This window comes from Trifolium pratense, linkage group LG5 (genome assembly GCF_020283565.1).
Source record: "Trifolium pratense cultivar HEN17-A07 linkage group LG5, ARS_RC_1.1, whole genome shotgun sequence".
NCBI classification, from domain to species: domain Eukaryota; kingdom Viridiplantae; phylum Streptophyta; class Magnoliopsida; order Fabales; family Fabaceae; genus Trifolium; species Trifolium pratense.
Window position 1 is genome coordinate 26,330,987 of NC_060063.1, and position 20,480 is coordinate 26,351,466.

Consider the following 20,480-nt stretch of genomic DNA (forward strand, 5'->3'; position numbering starts at 1 on the left):
ATTCAAGATCGGAGAAATAAACTCCTTAAAATTTTAGCAGCGCCACAGAGAATAGGAAAAATAAATTCCTATATAAGCATGCATATTAAAAGTAGTAGAAAAATAAATTCTACCTACTCCCCCTCAATTTATGCATAAACATTCACTCCCCCTCAAAACATGCATATCACATAAAACATGCTATACTAGATGCTATAGCATTTTTCATCACATCATGCACACAAACACTTTTACTCCCCCTTTTTAGCCATAAATTCTGACAAATAAAGTCAGTACCATAGAATAGGAGCAAAACAGAGAACCATAGAATACCAAGTACCACAAAGTCATAGGATGTCAGAGCATAAGGAACCACATAGTACATATTACAACCCAAGAGGCCTAAGCCTTCAAAAAATAAAATCCAGATAAAGACAAAAACAAAACAGCCAAAAGAAAATAGGCAGCTCATATGGAGGGGCTTTCATCAGAGGCCATTTCCTCTTCTACAGTGTCACCACCTGCAAGATCATCATCATGAGAAGCACCATGGGAAGGACCAACTCCATCCTCATTTACCTGTGACTGCTCAAGCTCCAAGGCTTGGATAACACCATCTACCAGCTCCTTCTTCTCACCTAGCATATTACTAACCTCCCTGAGATTAGCAATCATCTGTCTCTTGGTCATACCTACAGCTGGTGTCTTCAAAGATGCTACAGCAATGTCTGCAGCATGTTTTCCTTCCAATAATCTAAAATCCATGGTTAAAGCTGAGGGTCTAGAGACAGGCACATCAGAGTTAGTGCAGATGTCAGGATGTTGAGACAAGATAATGCCACAGATCAGAGTGGGAAAGGCTATTGGCATTTTTACAGCAGTGGAAGAGCCATGGAGAATTGTTGCATTAAAAATATGAGTGCCATAATCAAAAACAGTACCTGTACCTACAGCATATATGAATTTTGCCAAACCTGTAGCTACACTGTTGGAATGTGTAGTGGGTACCCAGTTTGCTGCACCAATTTTGTTTAGCAGAGCATATTTTGTGGTTAATTTAGCAGCAGATAGTTTTCCAGCCCTTGGCCATGCTTTCACTTTGTCACCAGTGATGGTCCTGCATATCTCATTCATAGATGTCTCTAATTCAGCTGCAGGAGCAGTACTTCTTCCCAGATATTCATTGATGACAACTGGTGAGAAATCCACACATTTGCCTCTCACATATACTTTTAAGTACTCAGGACTCAGAGGGTTATCACAGTCAGCTGGGATGTTTACCAGGAACTCTCTGGTCAACTTGTCAAAGCAGTTTCCCAACTTAGAGACAGTATTCAGCAGTCCTGCTTCCTCTAGCAAATGCACCATGTCTTGACATTTCAAAAATTCTTCAGTTAGGTTCCTTTCAATGGCCATTCTTCTTTTGACTACAAACTTCCACCTGTCAACATATTCAACACAGTGGAAAGAGACATTGTCAATTGGTACAGATGGAACATTAGGCGCCATTCTCTTTCTCTTGGCAGATCTCAGAGGAGATGCTTCAGGAGATGCTCCAGCATCTTGATCTTCCTCATAATCAGAGTCACTAGAAGAGACAGTTTTTCTCTTCACAATCTTCTTCTTACTTTCAGATGGTACAGTGACTTTGCTCCACCGTTTCTTAGGCCCAATTTTAGTTTTGGTGGCTTCAGAAGGAGTAGCTATATCCTTTCCTGTATTACTTCTCAGCCTCCTAGATATACCAGCCTTAGGAGTACTCTTGAATTGAAGGCTTTCAACATCAATTACATTTGCCTCACTTGTATCAGGCATTCTCACACTTTTACCCTTATCTTGTGTAGTGACATCAGCAGGGATGGAGGTTTCAGTATCCTTTTCATTAACAGGAACCACAGGAGAGTTTGGTGAATCAGGGACTACAGAGGTACTAATATCAACATGTGCTTCAGATGCTGTAGCATCATTTGCAGCATCTAGCCCAGAACCTGCATTCTCATCAATTGTCATCTCAGACACAAGATTGGCCTTAGAGTTAGCGCCAATATCATCAACAACAACATCAGGGTTTTCCAAGGAGGTTTCCCCCAATTTCTCAGCAGACCTAGGTTTTTCTAACCCTAGGGTTTCAGTTAAATCCAATTCCAAACTTAAATTCTTCTTACTAGAATCAGATGCTTCAACATTAACATCAACATTTGCAGTAGCAGGATTATCAAGATACAATTCACGCATTGTATGAACCGTTTTAAGCGTAGATTTAGATTTAGAACACTTACCCCTTTTCTTCGATTCAGACGGCACACGAGACGTCGATTGGCTTCGTTTAGAGCTTTTCTTTGGTGTGGTCTTCTTCGTCTTCACTATATCATCAGGAAACACCGTTGAAAGTGGATAGGCGATGGTGATTTGTTGCGGAAGAGAATTATACGAAGATGTGGTGTCGTCGTTCTTTGCGGGAGAAGAAGTTTGAGAACTTGACATGATGTTTGTTGGATTTTGATGGAGGTTTTTGGTAATGGTGATTAATGGATGAAGTTGAGAGGTTTTTGAGAGAGGAGAGTGGAGAGAGATAGTGTGAGAGAGAGAATGATGAGGTTGTAGCGCGTGATAAAGGAAGTTATGGAAGTTTTTGATTACTTCCCTTAATTTGCGTGCACCAATGAATGAAGTGAGGAGAAACACTTCAACTGCACGCCTTTTGTGCTGTAACTGCTACAAATCTTCAAACAGGCAAATACCAAGTTTGCCTCGCAATTTTTCAAATTGAACTGCATCTAGAGCCTTAGTAAAAATATCAGCCAGTTGTTCTTCAGTTGAAATATGCTCAAGAGTTACAATACCTTCTTCAACTAGATCTCTAATAAAGTGGTGCCTAATATCAATATGCTTCGTCCTGCTATGTTGGATAGGATTCTTTGAAATATTGATGGCACTAAGATTGTCACAGTACAATGCCATAGCATCTTGTACCACATTGTACTCCAGCAACATTTGTTTCATCCATAATAGCTGGGAGCAGCTGCTACCGGCAGCTATGTACTCTGCTTCAGCTGTAGATAAAGATACACAATTCTGTTTCTTGCTGAACCAAGATATAAGGTTGTTGCCCAAAAAGAAACAAGCTCCTGAGGTGCTTTTTCTATCATCTGCACAACCTGCCCAATCAGCATCACAATATCCTACTAGCATAGAGTTCTCACCATGAGTATACAAGATCCCATAATCACATGTACCATTCACATACTTCAAAATTCTTTTCACTTGAGCAAGATGACTCATCTTTGGCTCAGCTTGGTACCTAGCACATACTCCTACAGCAAAAGTAATATCAGGCCTGCTGGCTGTAAGGTATAATAAGCTTCCTATCATGCTTCTATAAAGACTTTGATCTACATCAACTCCCTTTTCATCTTTGGTAAGCTTTAAATGGGTTGCTGCAGGTGTTCTTTTATGAGCAGCACTTTCCATACCAAACTTTTTCACTATATTTCTTGCATACTTGCTTTGGGAGATAAAAATAGTATCTTCCATCTGTTTTACTTGGAGCCCAAGAAAGTAGGTTAGTTCACCTACAAGACTCATCTCAAACTCAGACTGCATTTGCTGCACGAAATGCTGTACCATCTCACTAGACATTCCTCCAAATACAATGTCATCAACATAGATTTGTGCTATTAGAAATTTGCCTTGATCTTCTTTCACAAATAGAGTCTTGTCATTTCCTCCTTTCCTGTAGCCTTGACTAATAAGGAACTCAGTCAATCTTTCATACCATGCTCGAGGTGCTTGTTTTAATCCATAAAGAGCTTTCTTTAATTTGTAAACATGATTTGGAAAGCTTGGATCAACAAACCCCTTTGGTTGTTCCACATATACTTCTTCATTTAAGTATCCATTGAGGAAGGCACTTTTCACATCCATTTGAAATAACTTGAATTTTAGAATGCATGCCACTCCTAGAAGTAATCTAATGGATTCAAGACGAGCAACCGGAGCAAAAGTCTCATCAAAATCTATCCCTTCAATCTGTGAATATCCTTGTGCAACCAGCCTTGCCTTGTTTCTGGTCACAGTTCCACTTTCATCAGACTTGTTCTTGTAGACCCATTTGGTACCAATTACATTTGCATTTTCAGGTCTAGGAACCAAATCCCAAACTTCATTTCTCTTGAACTGATTTAGCTCTTCTTGCATAGCATTTATCCAGAACTCATCAGTCAGAGCTTCCTTCACATTTTTTGGCTCAAACTTAGACACAAAACAAGCATTAGAAACTATGTCAAGTGTCCTTCTAGTAGCAATTCCTTGATTGGGATTGCCAATAATCAGGTCTGTAGGATGATTCTTTTGAGTACGAGTAGAAGGTCCTTTCTTTGGAGTAGCAGAGATTTGGTCAGATGCAGTAACCTCTGTATCATTCTTTGATTCATTAGTAGTTTCACAATCTACATCACCTGTTAGAGATGCTGTAGCTTCTTCTGCATCATCTTCAGCAGTTTCACTTGAGGTGTCATCTATTACCACATTTATAGACTCCATCATGGTTTTGGTTCTATTATTATATACTCTGTAGGCTCTACTATTTGTTGAGTATCCCAAGAATATGCCCTCATCACTTTTAGGATCCATTTTGGTTCTTGGTTCTCTATCAGACAAGATGTAGCATTTACTACCAAACACATGGAAGTGCTTAACAGTAGGTTTCCTTTCCTTCCATAACTCGTATAGAGTAGTTGTTGTTCCAGATCTCAGGGTGACACGATTATGAATATAGCAGGCAGTATTCATAGCTTCTGCCCAAAAACCATGTGAAAGCTTCTTTGCATGTAACATTACCCTTGCAGACTCTTGTATAGTTCTATTTTTCCTTTCTACTACACCATTTTGTTGTGGTGTAATGGGAGATGAGAATTCATGTATGATGCCTTCAGAGGCACAGAAGTCAGAGAAACTGGAGTTCTCAAACTCCTTACCATGATCACTTCTGATTCTTAATACCACATTGTTTTTCTCCCTTTGAAGTTGAATACACAGATTTTTGAACACATCAAAGGTTTCTGATTTCTTTCTAATAAAATTTATCCAGGTGTATCTAGAAAAGTCATCAACAACAACATATGCGTACCTTTTTCCTCCCAAGCTTTCAGTTTGCATAGGACCCATCAAGTCCATGTGTAAAAGTTCAAGAACTCTGGTAGTGGTAAGATGCTGCAGCTTTGGATGTGGCATCTTGGTTTGCTTTCCAATCTGACAATCTCCACATATGCTACCTTCTTCAATTTTGAGATTTGGTAGTCCTCTGATGGCTTCTTTGGATATTGCTTTCTTCATGCTTCTTAGATTAAGATGACCAAGCTTTTGGTGCCATAGTTTTACTTCATCTTCTTTAGTGGTTAAGCATGTTGACATATTTTCTCCTTCTTGGGAAACCCATAGATAGCAGTTGTCTTTTGATCTGACACCTTTCATCAAAATCTCACCTTCGTTATTTGTAACCAGACACTCAGATTTGGTGAAGTTTACTTTCATTCCTTGGTCGCATAGTTGACTAATACTTATCAAATTTGCAGTCAACCCTCTTACTAACAATACATTGTTTAGTTTAGGTAAGCTATTACTTCTGAGCTCCCCTATCCCAACAATTTCTCCTTTTGCACCATCACCAAAGGTAACAAAACTAGTTGAGTAAGATTTTATTCCGACAAGAAATTTACTTATTCCGGTCATGTGTCTTGAACAGCCACTATCGAAGTACCAGTCTTCCCTTGATGAAGCTCTAAGTGATGTGTGAGCAATCAGAGCAGTAATCTCTTCTTCAGGTTGAGTTGTATCACTTTTCTTCTCATTTTCTTCTTTAGGTTTCCATTCTTGTTGAGTAGGAGCAGTTGTGGAAACAGGTTTGTGCTGAGGACGTCTGTTAGGGTACCCATATAGCTTGTAGCAGTAAGGCCTTATGTGCCCTTTTCTACCACAGTAATGACATCTCCAAGCATGGTGCTTTCTTCTATTTCTTGACATGGGATGCTGCTGATGATGCTGCGGCTTCTGATAAGGCATCCTTTGTTTTTGAGTTTCTTTAGGCTCCATGTACATGACGTCAGGACTGTAATTTTTGAATTTATTGACGTTCTCATAGCTAAGCCCAATATTTCTAGGCTTTCGAACATTTTTCTCTAAGATTTCCTCCAGTTGTCCATCAGCCTTATGAAGTTTGTCAAGATGCTCATCATCTTTATACAACATGTCAGAGAATTTTCTCAGCCGCCAAATGTCAGTATTTAATTTTTCAATGACTCCTTTAGCTTCTTCAAGATCAGAGGATAGATAATTTACCTTCTTTTGAAGTTCCTCCATCTTTGAGACATTCTCAAATTTTTCTGCTTTTAACTCATTGATGGTTACCTTTTGTTTCTCATTAACCCTGCAGATTTCTTCACTTTTAAGACAAAGTTCCTTGTAGGATGCAGCAAGCTCTTCATAGGTTACCTCTCCATCATCAGATTCTGTATCAGATGTAACAATACCTGTCAGGACTGAGATGTGTTTAGCAGTTACAGATGCTGTATCATCTTCTGAGTCATCATCCTCAGACCAACTGACAGTTAGCCCTTTCTTTGCTCTCTTCTGATATGTTGGACACTCAGGTCTGATGTGACCATATCCTTCACATTCATGACATCGAATGTTTCTGTTTAAGTTTGATTTTTCATCACCTTTTGGTTTTCCTTGATTTTCATTGCTGCGCATAGTGCCTGGAGCATTGTTTTTGAAATTAGATCTGGGTCTTTTATCCATTCGTTTCAGAACTTTGTTGAATTGTTTTCCCAATAACACCATGGCCTCAGAGATACTCTCATTAGATTCTTCTTCATCCTCCAGTTCTTCTTCATTATTTTTGGATGAGAGAGCAATGCTCTTATTTTTCTTTTCACCTCTTCCATTTGCAACACTTTCATAAGTTTGGAGTGATCCAACCAGTTCATCCAGCTTCATCTGAGATATGTTTTTGGCTTCTTCTATAGCTGTGACTTTCATATCAAATTTCTTTGGAAGTGATCTAAGCATTTTTCTTACTAACTTTTCTTCGGGAATTTTCTCCCCCAAAGCATCAAATTGATTATCATAGTCTAGAATAGTCATATGAAAATCTTGAATTGTTTCCTCCTCCTTCATACGTAAATTTTCAAACTGAGTAGTAAGAATCTGTAATTTAGACATTTTTACCTGAGGAGTACCTTCATGAACAGTTTCAAGAATCTTCCAAGCTTCCTTTGCTGAGACACATTGCTTGATTAGTTTGAAGATGTGCTTATCTACCCCATTGTATAATGCATATAATGCTTTTGAGTTTCCCAAAGCAAGCTCATCCTCTTCTTTAGACCAGTCCTCCTCAGCTTTTAGTTTAAGTGTTGGCTTTCCATCCTTGTCAATGACCACGGGAGGGTCCCATCCTTTCAGAACAGCCTTCCAAGTTTTGCTATCCATAGATTTTAGGAAAGCAATCATGCGTGATTTCCAATAATCATAGTTGGAGACACCAACTAGAAGCGGTGGTCTGCTTACAAGCCCTCCTTCCTTTTCAATGTTGCCAGACATTTTCCCTGGAGCTCACCCTATAACCAGAAAGGGTGCCCGCTCTGATACCAATTGAAATCTGGCACGCAGTGAACACAATGCTGCACAAGATGCTATAGCACACGTTGCAGCAAGACAGTCGCAGAACACAGTAAATAAATAAATAAATTGCAGAACAATAAATAAGACAGGAAATTGTTAACCCAGTTCAGTGCAACGTCACCTACTCTGAGGGATACCAATCCAGGAATGAATCCACTATAATAGCTCTAGTTCAAAGCCCTCGACCAACACCCGGTACTTGACTTATCACCTAGACACTACCAATGCAATCCTACCTAAGAACCTCTTAGATAATGAGACCCCGTCCCAAATTCCCTCTAACAACACGTACTATGTTGCTGTCAATAATAACGATAAGGATGGAGACACTCTCCTAGAAACTAGACAACACTCTTGCTTAAAAGCTTATGAGTGAATCACACAAACTAACTCCGTGCTTAAAAGCTTAGGAGCAGCTTACAAATAACAACACAAACACAGTCCTAAACTTGCATCAAAACGATACAAGAAAGGCTCACAAAAGACACACACACTAAACCTTTTAAAACGCACGCTTTATGAAATACAAGGTTTAGAAATCGCAAGTTCAATAGCCTTGAGGCTTACATATTTATAGTCTTCAATTGTCTTGATGTCCAAGTTAGGTCTTCAGACTTGTACAGCTGTGAAAATTGCGGCCAACCCTATATTATTTTCAGAAATATAATTCCTGTTGTTCCAAACAAAAAAAACGCAAAAATATAATATAATTATATTTTTGTTTTAAATCACTTTCCTTTGACCGACTTCAATAAAACTTGCTGAGTAAGTCTCGTCTTGCCTGGACGCACGTGCCTGAATATATAATTGAAGCAAATCTTGGCTCAGATTTGAAATAAAAATTCTGCACGAAAACAGAGCTTCAGGATGCTGTACTATAATGCTACAGCATCTTCGTTCAGCATCTGGCTGGTTGGCTTTTGCAAAATGTAGCCAATCAAAACACCAACACTATAAATTATTGATGGTCATTTTTTTTGTTCGTAGAAAAAATTCAGTTGGTAGCTCTTAAAAGACATTACGGAAGTAAACATAGTTCGAAATTTAAATTTTTCACTACTCTACTTTTACAATGTGAGTTTAGCTGCTAGATCAAAATTTACTGCCCTTTTTTTTTTTTTAAGCTAATGCTCATTTTCTTTTGCAAAGATGAATTAAAACTGAAACAAACCAAACAAAATCTATTATCTATGAAAATAGTTTGGAAAATATACTAAGTGGTGCTCATTTAAATTGTAAGGGAACACATTTATACATCTAATTAACATGCAAGGGAGCATGAGAAATGTGGGACTTCAAACGTACCTCATTCTTAGTGTGGGTCCCGAATCCATTTTTTACATTGTAATCCTTAATTTGACACTGATACTATGCTAAATAAACATCTTAGAGAGGCTCAATGGATCTTGGAGAGTTTTTGACACCATCTTAGAATTGAGAATTGAGTGTAACTCAACCCTACAAAACCAGACTGTAAAGGTGATGATTGTCTATACTTTATAAACCCATATTCATACTATCTCACATCATGAAGTTGGTTGGGCTCACTTTGTAGCATTCAACGACTACCTTAAATCAAATAGGTTTAAGAAGGTGTTATAAAAAAAAAAGTAGGTTTAAGAAGGTGAAACATTTTATTTGGTGTGCAACAATTTGGTGTATTTGATCATTTAGAAACAATGTCATTTTTAAGGGAGAAACAATAATTCTCTGTAACTTGTTGGAAATGATATTTATCTTGGTTATGATTTATTAGGAGTGGTAGAAACTTATGTTACTCTTATAACAACCGGTGTACTAATGCTTTAAATTGTCTTCAAAACATCTAAAGATCTCTTGTAAAGATTGAAGTACCCTTAATACTTCCTTGTTTATAATTAATCATTACTTATAAAAAACAAACCTCAATATTTTAGATTAAAACAGATTCCAAATAGTTAGAAATTCAACCGTATATTTTTCATATACCATTAATCAAACCAATCTATTACTGCTAAAATCTTACTTATTGTCAAAGACCTCGCACTAAAAATATTTATGTACACATTCTTTCTACTCAAGACTTAATATGATTCCTTCATTTTATTATTATTTTTTACTTTTTTGATATTATATAGAGGACTTAAAGCCCAAAAATAGATTACAAGAGAATTAACCGAGGAATACTAATTCCCAAACCATCCGATAAAAATAAGTGTCTTATTCTACTAAAACAATCATCAAAATAGACAATGTTTGGCCGGTATTAATTGGATTCTATTTCAAAAATTGTGAATTGGAGGTAAAGCAAATTAACCATGCTACTCCCTCACTACCAAAATGAGTGACACAGTTGACTGTTTCACGCATGCTGATGCATAACTTTGACGACTAATATTTGTAATTGTATAATAGTAAAAATTATGAAAATCTTATATTTTGGAAATACTCGTCGAAACGAATCTAACATCATATATGTTAATATTTATTTTTGTTTATTAATAGAAAAATATAATCAAAATAATATGTGTGAATAGTGTACAACAATCAACTGTGTCGACAGAAAATAACAATTAATTAATCACATGAAAAAGGGTCCTCATGAATGTCGGACGGCATCAAAAGTTATCTACGTGTGAAATTGACCCCACTCTTGTGACCAAAGAAATGTTGAGATTATTTTCACCATGTTATATGTATGTATAGAAATGCATGTTTTCAATAACTTGTGACCAAAGAAATGTAGAGATTGGGTGTCACCATGTTATTTATAGTAAACAATGACCACAAAGCATTGATATTGAGATATATTATGGTTCCCATTTTCATGGGACCATCTTTGAAATTTTGGACGTGTCACATTCAAAATGGCACATGGAACTCACTCACCTGCTTCAATCCAGCTCAATTACCAATCAGAACCGCACTCGAACAAGGACTTTCACTCGGTTATCAATTATGATTATTTCCCTTTTCAAATAAAGATCAAACCGTGAGAAACATGAGTTTGATCTGGTAGTAAAAAGACACTTCTTGGATTCGGGAAATTATGAATAAATATAATTATCTTTATAAGTGTTTTAAGAGTCTTAAAGGTCTTTTCTATCTTAGAGTGGGCACCATTCTCTTACCCTAAATTTTATAAATAAATAAAAAAAATACCTTTTATAGTTATTACATGATGATTGTCTTGTAAGTGCACAAAATTATCTTCGTAATTATAAGATTATTGACCCATAAAGCTAAGAAGAAACAAAGTAAAATTGTTGTCTATGTAGTTTTCAAAAGGATTGATTTTTGTTAGAAATAATATAAAACCATTGATGTGACTCTATCCTAATAGTTTAAACTTTTGGGATAATCGGTTATTTGACATGGTATCAAAGCATCTATGACTAAGTGGTCTAGAGTTCGATCCCCGCTCCCATCACTTTCTAATTAAAAGTGGAATTTAAGCATATGGTGGGTGGGCATATGCATTATCCATCCTTCAAGCCTAAGTGGACCTTGCGTGAGGGGGCGTGTTAGAAATAATATAAAATTATTGATGTGGCTCTATCCTAACGGCTTAAACTTTTGAGATAATTTCTATCGTTAAGCTTAAACTTTTGGAATAATCGGTTATTTGACATGTTATCAGAACCTCTATGACTTAGTTACTCAGAAGAGTTTGAACAATGCATTTTTGGAGTTACTTGTTTATTTCTCTTTGTCCTCACTTTCTTATTCCTCTTAGTTTTGGCTAATTTCTTCTCCAAATCTTTCACCCTCCCAGTTAAATTTGAAATTACACTCAATTGTTTATTCCCAGCTTCAAACAACTCCTTCATCAACTTTCTTAGCTTCTAATTCTCTTCCAATAATTTTATGTCACCATTCAACTCTGCATCAACTTTTGTTTCTTGCTGCGCAAGCTTCTCTTCTGCTTCATTTTCACTCATCAACATTCAACATGTTAGCTACATCATTTCTTTCCAAGCATGCTTCTTCATTTCCTTGATCAGGACTTTCTACAGATGATAACTTAGTATCAATTCCAATTCTTAATTCCTCTATGTCCATTGGTGCATCCACTTTGATTTCATCATCTTCATTCTGCAATTCAATCTTTACCCAACCATCTGATTCCTCACTAGTAAATATGTGAAAAAAAGGTAGTACTTTACCATATTAAATGAATAAATCTAGTAACATGACCATATTAATTATTTAATCAGCTTTGGCATGTTTGATTTCCTCATTTAGCATTCATATATTGTTTTTAGGATGTTTCAAAAATCGAAAGGGTTCCAAAAAGATCGCTGCCAATAATATGCTTTAGAGATGGAGGTCCCCCTCTACCAGATGCTTTAAACACATCTCTCAAATATTCAGCTATCTCAGGTAGAACTTAGAAGCCCCATCTAAACAAAATCAGGTCTTGTTTGGATAAAAGGCTTAATTAAATGCTTATAGCATAAGCACTTATCATATTAGTGCTTACATATAAACTATTTTTGTAACAAAAGATAAAATAAAAGTCAAATTGTTTTCATATAAACTATAACCTATTTTCATAAGCTATCCTGTAGAGCTTATGAAAATAAGTTGAAAACAACTTATGAATTGTTTCTATAACCCTTTTTTTTTCAGGAATAAATGGTCTTGATACGGAGCAGTGCAGTGCTTTCTTATGAAGAAAAATATCACTATGAAATTGACTAATGAGCTGGTATTGTTATAAGTATAACTCATAAGTCCTTTTATTTGTGTGTGATGTTATTGTATGTTAAGCTCAGTTTCTTCTTTCCTTTGTATCAAAACTAGATACACATGACTTTGTATCAAAGCTAAGCTTGTACTGAAAACTTGTGCAACACATATCGTTGAAAGAACCTACGTCAGTAACGATTTAAAATCTGTGTTTAATTATTGAGCAGCAAGACAAGAATGTTTCATTCATTTTTTGTCATTTCAATACAACTAATAAAACTAGTATAAATTGTCCATTCCGATTGAGGCCTGTTTGGATAAACAATTTAATTAAGCGCTTATAGCATACGCGTTTATCATATAACTTATGTATAAGCTATTTCTATAATAAAGTCAAATTATTTTGACATAAATCATAAGTTATTTTCATTAATTTGCTATAATGAAGAGTTGCTGGAAATGAGCTGAAAACAGTCTCACAAGTGTTTATTCTAATAGATAAGCTCAAATAATCCAATCCAAATATGCCTTGAAAACAAACTCAAGTATTGTATTATTGCATCACATCTCAAAACAAATATTAATTCTTCAACTGATTCCAACTTTGCTCATTCAATCTCTTAAAACTTTTCTACTTCTGCAGATTATTCGTGACACATCGTAGTCCTTTAGTGCCAATATATAAGTGTGGAAGCTTGCACAAATTCGATGATGAGAGGGGATTTCTGTAACAGCACCGCCAATCCACTTTCATGCACAGTATCTGATGTCTACAATTCTACGATGGCGGCTACACTGAAGAATCCAACGATTGAAAATGCGGTGACCTGCAAAAGGGACCAAAAAAACCATTCTTCATGTACCCTCATCATCGAGAATATAAGTGGTTCGTTTTGTTTCTATACGCAATTCAAGATTTCATTTGTGTTCTGACGATTTCTGATGTGAATTCGGTGGGTCGTCCCCCCTTCCTACATGTTCCCCCACTAGAGCCTGCTTAAGACATATACACTATATTAATAATAATTAATAATAACTAATATAGTGTGTGACACATATGGTAGATATTTTAGTCCCTTAACCATTTAGTCCTGATCGAGTTTGATCCACAGCCGGTGCGTATGGATAAGTATTTGTTGGGAGAGGTCAACCCCTTAAATGGATCTCAGTTACCTCGAGAGAATTAGTCTGCAGTTGCGCACGGATGATACCTTTGATTTAAAAAAAATAAAATAATAATTAATAATAAATAATATGTTTAAAGGTCTAAATAAAATATAATCAATATATAATATGTTTGCAGGTCTAAATTAAAAGTCCACTCTATTAATATAAAAAATATATGGATGAATTAAATATAATTTTATTAAAAGTCAAAAGTGTGAGATAAAAGTAATCCCATGTTGATTTAACAATAGAGATTAAAAAAAAAAGTTAGCTTTTAGCTTTTGTCTTATTGCTTATAAGTGAAAAGATCTGTTTTGTAACAGTTTTTTCAGAAAGAGCTTTTAGCTTATTTTACTGACTTATAGCTTTTTTTCCAAAAGCTATTTCAAGTAGCTTCTGAGCTTATAGTTTATAGCTTTTCATTTTTTTAAGGTACTAGTATCATCAATTTTGATACCCTATGTGTCACGTCACGGAACTCTAATGATAAAAAAAAAGTTCCGTATCATTAGTTTATGAAACTCTCTTAGATATCTTTATCGGAGATGCTCTTAGACGTATAATAATAGATTAATGGTGTTGGCCGGAGAAAAAGAAATAAGAGTAAAAGGATTAAAACAGTAAGGTGAAGAGAAAAATATCAAAAGCTCTACAACCGTTTACCAGCTAGTCCCTCTTATCCTATACTATAAGAAAATGTTAGACTTTTTAGATAGATCGTAGAATTGATTTATCTAGGCTATAATATTACCCAGATATGTTAATTTTACGATGAATCTAAAAAGCAAATTTTGGAGAATGTTAACATGTGCATATATGACACATGTTAAGGTAGTAAAAATAGAAATTATGCTTTAGAATTTGTGCATTTTAACTTTTCAAGCGTTAAATGTCTTGTATCATTAAATGTTAAATTTCTATATTAAGATACTTTATCATGTGCCCTATATGCACATGTTAACAAGACCCTTTCTTATATACAAGACCGGAGGGAGTATAAAATTTAGTTAACTTTTATAATAAACTAGCAGGACACTCGTGCGTCCGCACGGGAGTCGCGACATTGCCGCTCCTCACTTGGTAAGATGAAATTTATTGGAAAGTAGATTAAAACATAAAAAAATAGAAAGATATAATATTTGGTAAAAAAAAATAGAAAAAGAACAATGGTAAAACCATCACCAAAAAACCTTAGGTCTCCGTATTAATATAGGAATATAAATATAGATAATGTAGAAATTATGAAAGAAAAAAAAAAGGCTACCTTATTAATATATTAGTAAAAACATAGGTGTTGAAAAATCTCAAAAAAACTTATGTCCATGTGTTAATATATGAGTATAAATATAGTCCCGTAAAAATTATTAAAAAATAGGCAATTGTATTAATATGTTAGTGAAAATATAGGTCTCGCAACAATCAGCAAAATAATTAGGTCATCGTATTAAATATGAGTATAACCAGTAAAATTGTAAAAAAAAAATAGACAACTTAATTTTTTATTTTATTTTTGTTACAAACAACTTAATTAATATATAATTAAAAGTATAAGTCCCGTAGAAACCACACAAACAAAAGAGTTTCCATATTAATATATGAGTTTAAATATAAGTCCCACAAATGTTATAAAAGAACGGACAAACTTATTAATATGAGTAAAACACACAGGTTCTCATGTACCCCCAAAAAAAAACACATAGGTCCCAAGAAATCACACAAAAGATTAGGATCTCGTATTAATATATAATTATAAATATAGGTCTAAAAAAAATAGTAAAAAATTGAAAACTTCAGTAATAAGAGTAAAAACATATGCCCCGCAAAAAATACGCAAAAGATTAGATCTTTGTATTAATATATGATCATAAATATATGTAATGCAGAAATTATGAAAGAATGACAACTTTATTAATATATGATTAAAAATATAAGTCTAGTAGAAATCAGAAAAAAAATATAGGTTCTCGCATTAATATCCGAGTATAAATTTAGGTCCTACATAAATTATTAAAGATCGGGAAACCTTATTAATAAGAGAAAAATCACATGTCCCGTAGAATTCAAACAAAAGATTATGTCCACGTATAAATATATGAGTATAATACGTAAAATGATATAAAAAAAAATAAACAACTTTATTAATATATGATTAAAAATATAATGCCCGTAGATATAACAAAAAAAAGGTTCTCGTATTAATATGAATATAACCCGTAAAATTATTTAAAAAAATAGATAACATAATATATTAGTAAACACACAAGTTCCGCGAGAGTCGCAAAAAATAGTAGATTTTCGTATTAATATATAAGTATAAATATAGATTTTGCTGATAGTATTGATGGTCAATCTATTCCAAAAAAAATGGCCAATGTATTGATTACACAAAATATAACTCCCCCCGTTTTTTCATCAAATTTAGCGTTTCTAATTAACTGTCCAGTTTGTGTTTTAAGGATACGATTTGTCGATTATACACTTTGTCAATTATTATTATTATTATTATTAATATTATTATTATTATTATCTTTTTCAATAATTTATATATATATATATATATGGGGTTTTCTAACTTAGACCCTAGTTAGGTCTAAGTTAGCAAGGTGCACCTTTTCAATTGGACCAAAATACCCATTCTTTTTAATTAATTTGCTTTTTAAAAGTAGGACACGTGTCACACAATGGTTGGCTGGACGTGATTTTTGTTCATTTAATACTTTGAACTCAATTATTTCGTTGTAAATTAATTTTTTATTTTTTTATTTTTATACCAAAATTCATAATTTTTTTTTTCTACAAATAGAGACTTGGTTCGTTTGATTTGGACACCGAAAAAAAAATGCAATTTTTCACTACCTTAATCTCATTTTTTGTCTACTAAATACGTTACTTGTGTGTTGTAATTTAACACGCACCACTCAACCAACTCACTGAAACCATTATACCAGGAAAATAGTAGATAATATTCTGGAACTTTTGGTATATTTTATGAAATTTTTGGAGACCTGAAACTATTTTTAGTTAATTAAATGAGATAAAACGGTAATTAAAAACTAATGTTTGCTTCTGAAACCATTTTACTGGTAGAATGGTTGCACATAGTTGTATTCTGAAACCATTTTACTGGTAGAATGGTTTCAATGAGTAATTTATTAATTGTGTTTGCTTCTGAAACCATTTATCTGGTACAATGGTTTCAGAGAGTTGTAATCTGAAACCATTTTGCTGGTAGAATGGTTTCAGTAAGTTGATTATTAGTTATTTGCTTCTGAAACCATTTAGCTTGTAGAATGGTTGCACATAGTTGTACTCTGAAACTATTTTACTGGTAGAATGGTTTCAGTGAGTAATTTATTAATTGTGTTTGCTTCTGAAACCATTTTGCTGGTAGAATGGTTTCAGTAAGTTGATTCTTAGTTATTTTCTTCTGAAACCATTTAGCTGGTAGAATGGTTTCAGAGATTTGTACTCTGAAACCATTTTCCTGGTAGAATAGTTTCAGTGAGTTGATGTAAGTAGAGGTGGGAACAGGCCAGGCCGGCCTACATGGCCTTAAGGCCTAGCCTACATAGGCTCAGGCCAGGCCAGCCTATTTCTTTAAATAGAGCAGGCCAATGCTTTTTTATAAGCCTATTTAGCTAAAAAGGCCAGGCCGCAGGCCATTAAAAAAGTCTTTGAGGCCTACTAGGCCGGCCTATTTAAGTTAACATGAATAATATTTTTATTACGATTATTATTTATATATTAAAATTTATACTTTGATTAAATTATAAATCTATTAACTTTTTAAGTAATTTAAGTTTATTAATCTACATTAGTTTTTAACATATATAAATGTATTATTATAAACTAGAATTGAAATATGATGACATATATAGTCAAATTCTCTAAAATATCAAATGGAACATTATTTTATTAGTTCATAAGTATATTTCAAAATAAATATAATTATTTATTTAAATATGTTCATATGAAATAGGCTTTTAAACAGGCTAACAGACCACATCAGACTTTCAAAAGGTCAGGCTCAGGCCTAGAATTTAAGCCTATGATAGGCCACAGGCCAGGCTCAGACCTTCGATTTTTTGACAGGCCAGGCTCAGGCTTGGCAAAGCCTAGCTCGGCCTAGCCTATTCCCACCTCTAGATGTAAGGTAGTGAAAAATGAGATTAAGGTAGTGAAAAATTGGGTTTTTTTTTCTGTGTCCAAATCAAACGAACCAAGTCTCTATTTGTAGAGAAAAAAAAATTATGAATTTTGGTATAAAAATAAAAAATAAAAAATTAATTTACAACGAAATAATTGAGTTCAAAGTATTAAATGGAAAAAAATCACGCCCAGCCAATCAGACAGCGACACGTGTCCTGCTTTTAAAAAGTAGATTCATCTCTCTCCAGGGTGTAATCCAGTGTGGTGCACGCGCTGGAATCTGATGGATTCGGATGATCTGGGCTGTCTGATTGATCAGACAGTCTTGATGAGATCAGATCTTGGCTGTCTGATGGAAATCAACGGCCTGTAACCATGGTCCTGCGGTACGCGCGCGACACTGGATCCGCGTCCATTGATGGTAATTTGGTTAATTAATTAAAAAGAATGGGTATTTTGGTCCAACTGAAAAGGTGCACTTTGCTAATTTAGACCCAACTGGGTCTAAATTAGCAGCCCCCTATATATATATATATATATATATATATTTGAAAAACTAAAAAAAAATCTAAAAAGAAATTTTGTTTTTTTTTACGATAGGAAAGTTTGTTTCTTCCTTGATATATTCATATTTAATAAGAATTTGTTACCAATTTCTTTTTGTATAAAAATAAATTTGTTTGTTTGTTTGTTTGTGTGTTTGATGATTTTACAAAACAAATATGAACCATGGGTACTCCTAAAATGGTGAAGTACCACCCTACGCATATGGTACTTGGGTACGTACAAATCCAAATCCATTTTAATTTGGTTGATTCTTGGTGGCAGATACAGCACATAACATAAAATATTTTAATTTTTTATTACATATTAATCATTTATCTTGCTTTTGATAACAATAGTTGAGACGGTGGACAAATTCACTCAAATCATAATTATTTTGATATTATGTATTAACGTCTTAAGTTTGCTGTATCCCGTACTAGTATCCGCACCCGTATCGGGTACCGTACCCGTACCTAGGCAACATAGCTGCAATATAATGATTGACTATTGATTTATAATGTTTTGTCATTCATGCAGACATGGCCCTGCTTTGTCCACGTCCCTGTTTTTTACAATCTAACTCAAATGGAGATATTCTCCGACTTAAAGCTTCTAAGTTGGCCTAAGAAGTGGATGTGGATTCTAGAAATGCTTCAAAATACTCCCAAGCTTCAACATCTTATCATTCATGAGGTTTCACATATAATTTCATTCATTTCCTTGTATTTGTTTAACTCTACCTCTACATATCTTAACTTTTCTTTGCTACAGGAGATAGAAAATGGGAATGATCATGAGAAGGAGTACAGTTGGTGGGAGGACCCAAAGATTGCTCCCGAATGCCTTTCATCTCAGCTCAAAACTTGCTTGTTTAGGAATTATAGAGGCAATAAGTGCGAGCTTCGATTTGCTGAATATGTTATGCGCAGTTCAAAAGTATTAATTAACATGACAATTCACTATGCCTGTGTTTACACTGATTTTTGGTAAACAACCGCTAGTTTAAATTAATTACTTGAGAGATCAACTAGTAAATTTCGGGACAATTGTTCATGCATTTCGTTAAAGGAAATTTGGAAGTTTATCTTTACAGGCATCCTTATTTTACAAAAGAACATGTTTAATTTCTGAAACATATGTTAAATATAATTAAAGCAAGTTCACTCGAACGAGGGAACTAATGAAAAGCAGAATTTATAAATGCTTTAAGAAAATAAAGACTTATGAAAAGTAAATTTGCATTTAGAATATAAAAGTTACAAAGAAATTGAAAAGGTTCACCGATTCATACATCTTTCTCGAGTAACTCGTTTCTCGCCTTAACATGGATACTTTGAGTGTTTGAGATTTTGTGTAAATGAATTGTGACCCCTATTTCGACTATACATACTTCTATTTATAGAAAACTAAGTAACGTCTACTTTAACGTTAAACTCCTAAACTTCAGCCACGCGTCCTTTTGTATTTGAAATGAACCAAGGCCTGTAAACCGTTGTAACTGTCGAATTCGAATCATACTTAAATGATGAAAAATACTCCAAGTCCATAATCCCTGACTACTTCGATTCATTGGCTTCCATCGAAACAACCTGTAATCTCGAGCTATGAAGTTTCTCATTAGAATCCTCTTGTTCTTAAAGACATTACCCTTAACCTTCATTTAAACGATGAGAGAAAGAATCTCTCTTGTTTTTGAAGACATTAAAAACTAAGGCTACTTAAAGCCATTCTAACAGGTTTTTATAGCCATAAATGTCTTTGGAACTGAAGATTATAACATATTTTACCTTGAGCTAAAATATGGGATAACAAATTGCCCCCAAAAATGCCTATTTCGATTTGAATGACTCGAATGAAATAAGAGATTGGCATTTTTCAAAGTGCCTCTATCCAAACGCCATCCCTTTTATTTCAATGTCTTTTGCCCCCAGGTTCAACAATATTTCTAATCCTGCTATCAAAGCCTCATATTCAGCTTCATTGTTCGAACAAATACCATTAATCCTGTATTTGAACTTAGTAGGAATTTTTTGTGGGGAAATTATCAAAATACCTATTCCAGTACCATGTTGATGTCTAGACCCATCGAAATACAAAGTCCATGGTTCTAGAGCAATGTAATTTTGAGGTGATTCGATTGCTGAATGATCAACAATGAAGTCAGCCACTATTTGGCCTTTAATTGCTTTCAAAGGCTTGTATGAAAGTGAATATTCAGAAAGAGCTAAGGCCCATCTCCCAATTCGACTATGTAAAATTGGTTTCAGCAACATATGTTTAATAACATC

The 20,480-nt window shown here is 34.4% G+C and overlaps 2 protein-coding genes and 1 long non-coding RNA gene across 3 annotated transcripts; 2 read left to right on the forward strand and 1 right to left on the reverse strand.

Annotated features, from left to right (window-relative positions):
• Positions 1 to 447: 447 nt before the first annotated feature.
• Positions 448 to 2,463, reverse strand: LOC123886342. The gene has a single exon (XM_045935669.1). The coding sequence runs from the start codon at positions 2,461 to 2,463 to the stop codon at positions 448 to 450; it is 2,016 nt and encodes a 671-aa protein (XP_045791625.1).
• A 9,180-nt stretch (positions 2,464 to 11,643) lies between these two features.
• LOC123887116 lies at positions 11,644 to 12,535 on the forward strand. Its single transcript, XR_006801350.1, has 3 exons — positions 11,644 to 11,792; positions 11,904 to 12,021; positions 12,271 to 12,535. It is a non-coding gene; the product is annotated as an uncharacterized LOC123887116 (long non-coding RNA).
• Positions 12,536 to 18,375: 5,840 nt separating this feature from the next.
• On the forward strand, positions 18,376 to 19,182 carry LOC123886343 (F-box/FBD/LRR-repeat protein At3g52680-like). Its single transcript, XM_045935670.1, has 3 exons — positions 18,376 to 18,417; positions 18,730 to 18,885; positions 18,964 to 19,182. Exons 1-3 carry the CDS (start codon positions 18,376 to 18,378, stop codon positions 19,180 to 19,182), a joined length of 417 nt encoding a protein of 138 aa, XP_045791626.1.
• Positions 19,183 to 20,480: the final 1,298 nt, after the last annotated feature.